The sequence below is a fragment of the Piliocolobus tephrosceles genome, chromosome 2, assembly GCF_002776525.5.
Source record: "Piliocolobus tephrosceles isolate RC106 chromosome 2, ASM277652v3, whole genome shotgun sequence".
Lineage (NCBI taxonomy): Eukaryota > Metazoa > Chordata > Mammalia > Primates > Cercopithecidae > Piliocolobus > Piliocolobus tephrosceles.
The window spans coordinates 62,071,164-62,082,048 of NC_045435.1; the positions used below are offsets into that span (position 1 = coordinate 62,071,164).

A 10,885-nucleotide genomic window follows, 5' to 3' on the forward strand; every position below is an offset into this window, starting at 1 on the left:
GGGGCCTAGACCTCCCAAGAGTATATGCCCTTTGTGTTCAGCTACCAGGGTGGGTAGGGAAGGACCATGAGGTGGGGGCAAGACTAGGTGTGTCTGACCTCAGACTCTCCTTGGGCAGGTCTTGCTGTAGATGCTTTGGGGATAGGGGTGAGGTTCCCAGGTCAATGGAGTTATGTACTGAGGAGGATTATGGATGCCTCTGCGGAGTCATGCAGGTTGTCAGAGAAATGAAGGAAAGCCAGCAGTCACAGGCCTCACCCAGCTCCCACGCAATCCGAAGAGCCAGTCTCACTCCCACCATGCCCCCACTGACAGCAAACAAGTCTATTTCCAGGCAGTGGGCAGGCAGGGCTGAGAAGTTTCCCCAGGCTGCCCACCTCCCAGCTGGGAAAGAAAAGGGCTCTAATTCTTCCCCCACCTGTGAAGTCTGCATGCCAGATTTACTGCCTCCCCCAAGTTCTAGCCAGGAGGCGTCTCAAGCAGTTCAAATTGTTACAAAGTTCAGCTGGAGGTTTCCTTCTCTTTGTGGCATTTTCCTCGTGCCTCTGGTCACCCTCCCGAAGGATGCCCGTGATGCCAGGCAGGAGTGGCTTGCTTGGGGACCCGCGAACTCACAGGGCCTTTCCCGCTGCTTCTTCTACCCCTGTATTTCACTCAGCTCCTAAATTGACTCAGCTTTCAGCTCCAGGTAAGGTCGGAATCTTCTCCCATAAACTAGACCTTCAGTTTCCCCAGTGGGGGTGTGTGTTTGGGGGTGGAGAACCTCCCTTTCCCAATTCCACAGTTTGAGCACTCACAGTATTTGGGGTGTCTCCTGGGTCTTGCAGGAGCAATCCACCCCCTTCAGAGGGTCTGTGGGTCCTCTTGGGTTTCCTGTTTTATTCCTGCAGTCGTTCTGGAGTGAAAATTCCACAGTGCAAGCCTCCACACGCTGCTCTGTCCATCCGAGTCGGAGCTGCAGTCTACTCCTGCCTCCCATTTGCCATGATCTGTTCCAAGTAGGTGTGTCTTGGGGAAGTGAAAGGGAAATGTGAATAAGGCAAGCACTGAAAGAATGTCTGAATATTTCAGAAGGTTTTTATTAAATGAGACCTCAAACACAGAATTTGGAAGTTCTAAAATTTTATATATATATGACTTAATTGTATAATTGTCCAGTCTAGGTTTTGACTCAGGATATACATTATTGCAAAATTTCCCAGATTTCGTATGTGATCCACCTATTTTGCCAATTTTTTCCAACCTTTTCTATTAATATATACTGACTATTTTTTTCTTAAAAATTGACCTTCTACTTTTACTTAGATAAACTTAAAAAATGGAAACTAGCTTTTTATCTGAGAAATGGAGAACCAGTATCATTACCATAAATAGATGTTAACCAAATAATAAGTTTAATAATAGTAAGTACAATGAAAACTAGACCACCCTCCTTTTTAAATACTAGGGACATATTCTTGCCTATAGAATTCTCCAAACCTGTTCCCTCTTTGTGATGTTAGTATAGAGGGGATATTAAAGACCTTCTAGCCCCCAAATCTAACTTTCTCTTCAAGCCATGGGAAGATTAAAAGGGAATTTTTCTGCAGGTGACTGAATGCTATTTGTTAGCTTTTCTGTGCATAACATCCCACCGTGCATGTGAAGTAATCATGTTTGTATATGACACACCACAAATCACACATATGATGGAACACAAGCCTATTAATGTGCATTCCTCAGATTTAGTGCATGTGACCTAATCATATTTGTATATGACACACCACACATCACACATGTGATGGAACACAAGCCAATTAATGTACATTCCTCAGATTTAGGAGGTTTTTTCCCCCATCTATGGGCTTCAGCAAAGTCATTTCTGGTTTTGTAAACTCTGAAGAAACATAACAGTATAATATTGAACTTTACTAGTGTTCAAACAGGAAGCTTCTGCTAATAAAGAATCACGAGAAACTGACTAAATGTGTCAAACTTATGAACTTTATTTTGTAAGAGCTTTGGCACTTTTTTGAAAATCTGCCCCACTTTCCTGTGAATCTTCTAGACCAAGATTATCCAACCCACAGCCAGTGAGCCACATGTGGCTCAGGACAGCTTTGAATGCAGCCCAACACGCATCCATAAACTTTCTTAAAACATTATGAGATTATTTTGCGACTTTTTAAAGCTTATCAGCTATTGTTAGTGTTAGTGCATTTTATGAGCAGCCCAAAACAATTCTTCTTCTTCCATTGTGGCCCAGGGAAGCCAAAAGATTGGACACCCATGCTCTAGACAATTGTAAATGTTCTCCTTATAGTTTATAATCTCACATATTTCTATTATCCAAAGGAGAACTTTTGATCAAGGAAATTCCCAGACATTGAAAACCAAAATTCAAAGAAAGACCTTCCATGGTGTTCTAGGTTGGGTTTCAGATGAGTTAAAAAGTAGATGATTTTGTTGTGTTTTAAAACATTGTGTCAATTTCTTTTGCTATGAAATTAGATCCATTTATAAAAGTTTTCAGTGATTCCAAAACAACTGTATCTTATTATTGTGGGGGGGTGCATAATCGGCTTTTACTTTTGATTACATGATTGTTGCACAATGCCACATGTTTAAGCAGCTTAGTTACAAATGTTAATAATCATCTCAAGTGAAGTCTAAGTGCAAAGTGTAACTTCTGGCTACTAGTTATAACAACTTTTTATCATGTAAGTCATCTCATTACCATCAGGTGGCCAAGAAAAAGAGTTGAGAAACATACTGAGTTTTGTATAATTAATCACAGCAAACATATGTTCTTAAAATTTCGTATTTTGAAAGTAAATGCCAGCTTCACTGTTACCACTATGAGACATCACCATTGAAAACTCCAGGCAATAATATTCTTTATTTTAACAACCTCTACTTTGTATTATATAAAGGAAAACATTTATTGTAGAAAATTTGGGGAAAAAATCTATAGAGAAAAAATAAAATTCACTCATAATCCTATCACTCAGAAATACCATGATTAATATCATTTGTCTTTCCTTCCAGACTTCTGTTCTATGAATAGTTTCTCTTATACAGTGGAGGTTGTGCTGTGTATTTGGTTACCTGTATACTGTATCATAACTGCCCATGGATGATATTCCATTGTGATGAACACCACAATTTATTTAGCCATTTTTCCTGTGGATAGACATGTCTTGTATTCCCAGCTTCCCAGCTTCATCTAATCATGGTTATGTGATAGTAATCACTTGTTTTCAGGCAAGTATCTGCAGAGTAAGTAAAATCTATGAAGCTGAGGAGTCTGAAAATCAGGTGCACAGAGGATTGTGATGGGTGCTTAAGGAACAACAATAATGAAAACCTCTCGAGAGAAAGTTATTTCATTATGTAACACTTAAAATTACTGAAATGATTATGTGTATCCTCTTGATTAGTATTGTGATTTAAATCTAGTGATATGTCATCGTTTTACTAGGATTAGTTTTTTACCGATTTTTTCTAATTTAGCATGCCACCAACAGTAGAGGTTGACAGGAAAAACCTGTATGATATGAATGTTGACAAATGATTTCCAAAATATTTCAAAATGTAGACTACTTACCAGTTTAGGTACAATAAAATTTGGAACTCAATCATCCTATTCTGGGTTGCACTTCCACACAGGTTCAAATACAAAAAGTAAAATTAGAAGTCCCAGAAGTTACACTATCAACTATCCCCTGCTCATTCCTACTTCATTACTTGACTCCATACCTTTACGAAAGTTCGTTGTGTTGCTTCAGAGCTATCTGAACTACTGGTTAATAGCTATATCAGATTAGGCTAGTCCAGGCTGAGGTACCTCAAACCCCCAAACCTCAGTGGCCTAAAACTATACTTTTTTTTTCAATTCATACTGTATGTTCATCATGAATGAGATTCAGATCTGATCCATTGTTTCTCCACTCCTGAACCCAGAATAATGGAGGAGCCAATCTCTGGGACATGGCAATCTCATGGCAAAGAGAAAAGAGAGGAAAGCAAACCATATTCTTTAGTGACCTTTATAGCTGCCACTTGGGGTGGCCTATTTCCCTTTTATCCACATTCCATTGGTTGAGAGAAGTCCTATGGTGAAGTCCTATATCTATGGGATGCCAATGAGAAGGAGAATTATGCCCGTTTACAGGCAGGGAACCACAAGTCCCATAGCCAAGGCCAACATCAGTGAGAGTTAGGCAGAAAAGCATAATCCTCAAGGCGCAGAGGACTTAAACAGACCTGGGTTGAATCCACATAATACTTCTCAGTAGTCGTGTATCTTAGCAAGTTTTTTTAAACCTTTCATTGTAGTAAAGTACACATAACATAAAATTTACTGTACTAACCTTTTTAAAACATACAGTTCAATAGTGTTAGTCTTTTACATTTCTGTGCAATAGATCTCTAGAACCCTTTTCATCTTGCAGAACTGGAACTTTACACTCATTAAGTAATTCTCCATTTCTCCTTCCCCCAGCCTCTGGCAACCAGCATTTTATTTTCTATCTCATGAATTTTTGACTATTCTGAATATCTCAAATAAGTAGAATTATGAAGTATTTGTCTTTGGGTGTCTGGCTTATTTCACTTAGCATAATATCCACAAGGTTCATCCATGTTATAACATGTGTCCAAATTTTATGTTTCTTAGGCTGAATAATATTTCATTATAGGTAAATACCCCTTTTTGTTCATCTACCCATCTTTTGAATAATGCTGTCCTGAACATGTTTATACAATCTTTTTAAATTTTAACTCTGGGTCCAGATTACGTATGTACAGAAATGGGCTTTATTACAATGCAATATAATGAGGATTCAGTAAATTATATTAAAGCATGTTCTGTAATGCCTAACACATTGTAGATGTGTACTAAGTATTAGCTACTAATAATATCATTTTGAACATGGGTGAAAGTTTATCTGGTCCAAAATTTCCCAAATACTGTTATTCTTACGAGTGGTGGTAAGAGATGATTTTAAGGTAGTTCGCGAACATTATTAAAATTTAAAATTTTTATATTAGGCATTAAATTCATTTATTTTAGAGAGTGCCCAAAAATGTAACTAGCACATCAAGCTAATTATTATGTGAATATTATTGAGATGAAGGTAAAAATAGATGTTTAATTTTTCTTAAACCAAGGTATTTTTTTAAATAGCAAAACATGACAAAAAGTTTAGAAAACAGTAATATGATTCAAAAAGAACGAAGTTCGACCCTATTATTTCTTTTTTCTTTTCCTTTTTTGGTTTTTTTTTGTTCGTTTCTCTTTTTGTCATTTCAAAAAGTATTCATTTCAGGCTGAACTCATTCAGCCCACCTATTTTGTGACTCATACAAGATAAACCCCAGTGTTGTATTTGCAGTCATTTCTCCCTGAAGGCTGATGTTGGTATAGGTGATTTAACCAAAATTACTCAAACTTTCTGGAACCTCCAAACACACACCTTTTGTTAGAACAAACCATGCTGTGGTATAGCTCAGCTGCATCAAACCAAACCTGTCCTTTTATAGTGCTGTCAGGCCACAGGGAATCACTGGCTTTGGGAAAATGTTCTAAAAATTGTACGTTCATATTATTTGAGTAACCAGAATATGGTCATTAGTATTTCAACCCTAAGCAGCTGCTATCATTTTTTGTTGTTGTTATCAGAGCATTGCAGCTCAGACAGTCTTAGCTGACCTAAACTCATTGTGAATACCCACATCACATAATTTTAAAGGCAACATAGAAATATGTTAAAAGAGACAATAAACAAAAGAAATCCACAGGGAATTCAATCTTGTTTGGTATCATTAGACTCATAAATGCATTTGAATTCTTCCTATCTGTAAGTTCAGCTGTATTTCCCCTATGGCATGAGTCAATGATGTTTAGAAATTTCTCTGGATAGCCAATATTTTATATCATTTTTCCATTACAAATTCAGTTAGCCAAATCACATTCTGTGGTTAAATCTACAAATACAACATATTTCAACACTGGGGGCAATTGTGATGCTTTTGTTGAATGAATAATATTATGTTTGTTGTCGTTATCGACAAGAACTGATTTTTCCAGTGCCCTGTGTTGCTGTTGACAAATGCTATCAGCCATCCCTCAACACCCTCACCCCTTAGCATGAGTTTACAGTCCAGTGTTCATGAAAAGGAACTAAATTATAAATCTAAGTTTAGAAACCGCAGAGAGTTTCATTAATCCTCTAATGAAATTCTCATTAACTTTTTAGCATTTTGCCTTATTTTTCTCAAAAATTGATTTAAGCCTGAAAAACGAAGACTTTAAAAATAGACTCTCTTGCAATTTTTCATGTGTATAGCTATTACTCCATGGGAATAAATCTAAGTAATTCTTATTTTTGATTGCTTCACATTTTGCCCATCTTATCATACAAGGCTGGCTCCAAAATCATGTACACTTCATTTCACACAACTTTAATCTGTCCATTTGGCAATTTCTTCCAGCCTCTGTATGCGTCAAAGTTAAGTCCTGCCGCCTTCCTTTCTTGGTTTAGGAACAAGCAGCCCTCTAGTGGTAGATAAAGGAATTTCCTTATCTCCCCTATCAACGTGTTTTCAAGGAGACATAAGCACAATAAGTGTGAAATTCTCTAAAGTGTATGATGAGTATGATAAAATGAATTATCTCACACATTAATTGAAATGCCTTTTTTGGGACTTTTATTTTAGATTCAGGGGTACATGTGCAGGTTTGTTACATGAATAAATTATGTGTCATGGGGGTTTGGTGCATGAATGAAATACCTTTCTAAAAAAAGAAGGAAATTTATATACTGTTATTTTTTTCTGATTTCATCTATTACACCAAGCATTACCAAAGGCATCCCATTCTACTTCCACTAGCTTCCTGTAATAGCCATCATCTCCTCCGTGTAAAATATCACTTCTTGTACTTCAATCTGTTTTAATTCTCATTTTGCATTTCAAGCTCCCAGTCAGCCACCAGGAAATGTTGTTTGGAATGCCACAGACACTAAAGTGTTACTTAATTGGGAGCAAGTTAAAGCCATGGAGAATGAGTCAGAAGTAACAGGATATAAAGTAAGTTTTCTCATTTGCAATGCTTCATTTTTGTAATTTTGGCAGTACTTTTCAAGAGAAGCTAGGTATAAGTGAATTTTTCTATATATTGATATGGTTTCTGTAATCTAATTTTGACAAAGATACCAAGCTTTCCATAAAACGGGTAATTTTTCAAAATATCTTCTTAAATATGTTTTCAAGTGAAAGAATTCTGCTTAAGTGGGAATTTTGGACACAGTGTTTCCAAATTGTGTGTTAGTTTGCTACTATTGATGCTCACCTATGTACTACTTAAAAATAAATAAATAAAAATATTGGCTGTGATTCCATGGTCAGGCATTCAAGGTCCATACACCATGTCCCTGCCTTATCTCTCCAGCCTCATAACTACACAGCCCAACTGGGCTTTTCCATGGGAGAAGTTCACTCTTCCCAAGCCTCCCTGATTTTGAGAACCTGGTGATTCTGCCATGTGCTAACCTCTAATCCAAGACTTACAATTAGAGTCATGAATGAAACTTACATTCTTGTGGATATAGAAAGACAAAATTCATTAATTTCAGAGTGACAAGTTCTATGAAGAAAACAAAAAGGGGCAATATAACAAGTAAGTGTATTTGTTCATGCATTTTAGGTTTTCTATAGGACTAGCAGTCAAAATAACGTACAAGTGCTGAACACAAATAAAACTTCAGCTGAACTTTTACTGCCCATTAAAGAGGACTACATTATTGAAGTCAAGGCCACAACAGATGGAGGGGATGGGACCAGTAGTGAACAGATCAGGATTCCACGAATAACCAGTAAGTTGATTGAAGCCATTATTTACTTTATTGACATCAGGTTACTCTCCCCCATAGTGAGTCAATCAGTGGCCCTCTATCCATTCTTTCTTACCAGCAAGCCTTTCATCCAAATGCCGGTAAGGTTTTGGCAGGTGAGACAAGGGCAAGAGGAACCCCTCAAGAGTGGTGCAAAATAGGGAGAAAAAAATGAGGGCATGAAGAAAAGATGTCAAAAAATATTTAGCAAAACTTCCTTTAATTTGATTTTTTTTCCTCATTCTGAGTTTTACTTAAATTTGCCTTTGGATCTCCTATAAAAGCAGAATTCCCTAATCACTTTTTAAGATCTTTAATAATCTAGTTATTTGCCTCCTACAAATTATAGATAAATCTTATCAATTCTTTAAATAGAATGATTAACATTGTCAAAGTCCTAAACCACTTACCTGTGCCAAACTAAAAGACTCCTTAAAAATTCTTCTTCTAGCTTCCAAGGAGGTTCATACTAATTCTTCCTTTCCAAATCCAAGTAAAACCTATTTTACTATGGAAATTATATGTTTAGAGTTGGAAGCAGACTTTGGTATGCATATTGTATCAACTGCCAATGCTAGAATAAATTTTATCCTCACTTTTGAATCCCAAGTCTGGAGTTCTCTGGCCTCAGTTTAGCTATTGTAGAGCCCATTTTGACTTCATATGCTATTCTATAGTTCTTAGTGACATAAATGACTTTGTTCCCTGTTTCCATTCATTTATCATGGCCTAGTCTATAGTATTGGGCAATCGGGACTGAAACTTTTGTCTTTAATCTTGGAAGACAAAATGGCAGACATTAGTAACTGAAGAGAAAGGGAAATAGAAGACTTGGAGGAATTTTATCTTTCTGTAAAACCATAAAGACTGCCATACTTAGACTAAAACAAACAAAGCTATACTAAAAAAACAGGAACTACTTATTTCAGTACTAAGTTTTGCAATGTAAAAGTCTACAGAACCCATCTTGGACTACAGAAATCTCTAAAACTATGCACTTCAATAGAGCAAAACTAGAAATTAAGTTTATTACTACTGTTAATTTAGATTTTGAAATAATGAATATGTGCTTCTTGTTCCCTGAATGGTGCAAGGCATAGAGTTAGCATTATAATATGGGCAAAGTGGCAATTTTAAAAGAAATAGGTTCTAGGCTTTTGCAGGGACAGACGTTATTTTAGCATTTTAGGGCTGCTGAGTCAAGAGTAGCCTTTTCATCTGACATCTGCTGTCTTGCTGAGCTTGCAAGTGACCACACAGGGCCATCTCTATGAAAATGGAGCTTTTATTTATTGCTTTTTAAAAAGATGATGTTTTATATTATGTGTAATAATTTATCTGGAAATGCATAAAATAGAAACAAGCACAGACTCTTCAAACCTTTACCAATGAAGCATTCTTTAATTAAACCATTGAATTATCTCAAAGTTGTTTGTGATCAAGTATAATTGTTTTCATAATGATTAAGTTGTTTTTCCAATTTCAATTAAAGTTAAATAATAGTAGATGAACAAAGCCTAGAATCATTTAAGAAAACGTAAACACATTACTGTTTTTATAGTTACTCTTGGCAACTAGTATATGCTGCATTGGTAAATAAAGTGAAGGCTAATAACAACTTGTGGTGCCAGCATAGGTTCATGCAGTGATTCAGTTTTGGTAGGAGAGGTATTGCTTTTACTGTGTGTCGTAGTCCCTTTTGGCTTCTCTAACAAAATTACATAGACAGGTGGCTTATAAACAACAGAAACTTAATTCTTGCAGTTTTGGAGGGGAGTCTGAGAAGCCCAAGGTCAAGTTGCTGGCAGATTCAGTGTCACCTCTCAAAGGCCCTCACCTCCTAATACTCTGACACTGAGGGTTAGGATTTCAACAACGAATTTGGGGGGAACACCACAAATATCCAGTCTCCAGTACCCTGATTACATATTGTACAATCCTTATTAAGGAGCTCTTCATCGTCTTTGACAGGTATGGATGCAAGAGGATCCACTTCAGCCATCTTGAATGTTCACCCTATGTCAAGTTACCTGCCTATAGTACTGTTCTTTATTGTATATGCCCTGTGGTGATGTTAGCTCCTTTTTATTATTTATTGGAAAGTTATTTCGTTACCAAAAATGTGCTTTCATGAAATGCAGTGATTATGCATGTTTTTTTCAACTCTTATTTTTACCTTTCTACTTCATTATAGGTAAATATGAATATAATTAAAAAAACAGTAAATCCTTTTAGGGGAATCTGAAATGCCTTAATATTAACTTGATAAACCAAAGGAATTTACACATTACATACTTCAGATTTTTGATATAAATGTTCTTTAGCTATGAGTTTAAGCACTGCCTGTGGATAAAGACTCACACACTCTCACATGTACACACACACGCATGAGAACTTCTTTTTACATGGAAAGACTCTTTCATTTAATTCAAATGCTCTTTTCCCATTATAATAGCATTATTTGGAAGACTTAACCAGTATCAATTTGAAATGCTGATTTAAGTCCCCAAGGATGAAAAATACATCTTAAAAATTATCTTGTTGGAGAGGAGTGGCATGTGATTCAAAAGAGCATTGTTGGAAAATGCTACTCTGGGGCCGAGAAGCATGGTGTTTGGTTTGGTATACTGCTAAATGGTTGTAAGACTCTACAAACCACTCTGCTGCCTGTACCTCTCAATTATTCCTCTACAAAATGTAGAGATAATAATACCTATCTGATCAGCCTTTGCCCCATGAATTAATTTTTAAAAGATAAAGAAGGAAATATGAAAGTGCTTTGTCACCCCAAATGCAATGGACCCATGCAAAATATTAGTATGAATTTATTTAATCACATAAAAGTCATGAAGACCAGCCAGATTTTCAAGCTTCATTCTGTTTCATTCAGTTACATTCTAAAATTGTTTCATTCAGTTACATTCTAAAATTCAAATGATCACATTTTATTCTTTCTCCAAAAAAAAAAAGTTTTTTTTAAATTAAAAAAGGAATTGTTTCCTTCACAGCTA

The 10,885-nt window shown here is 36.3% G+C and overlaps 1 protein-coding gene across 1 annotated transcript in view; it reads left to right on the forward strand.

Moving 5' to 3' along the window:
- Positions 1–10,670, forward strand: part of CNTN3 (contactin 3) — a 266,384-nt gene extending 255,714 nt beyond the window's left edge. The window contains exons 20-22 of the mRNA XM_026446851.1: positions 6,959–7,071; positions 7,688–7,856; positions 9,846–10,670. Of these exons, the coding sequence (XP_026302636.1) occupies positions 6,959–7,071; positions 7,688–7,856; positions 9,846–9,946 (383 nt within the window). The 3' untranslated portion in view covers positions 9,947–10,670. The remainder of the gene's footprint in view (positions 1–6,958; positions 7,072–7,687; positions 7,857–9,845) is intronic.
- Positions 10,671–10,885: the final 215 nt, after the last annotated feature.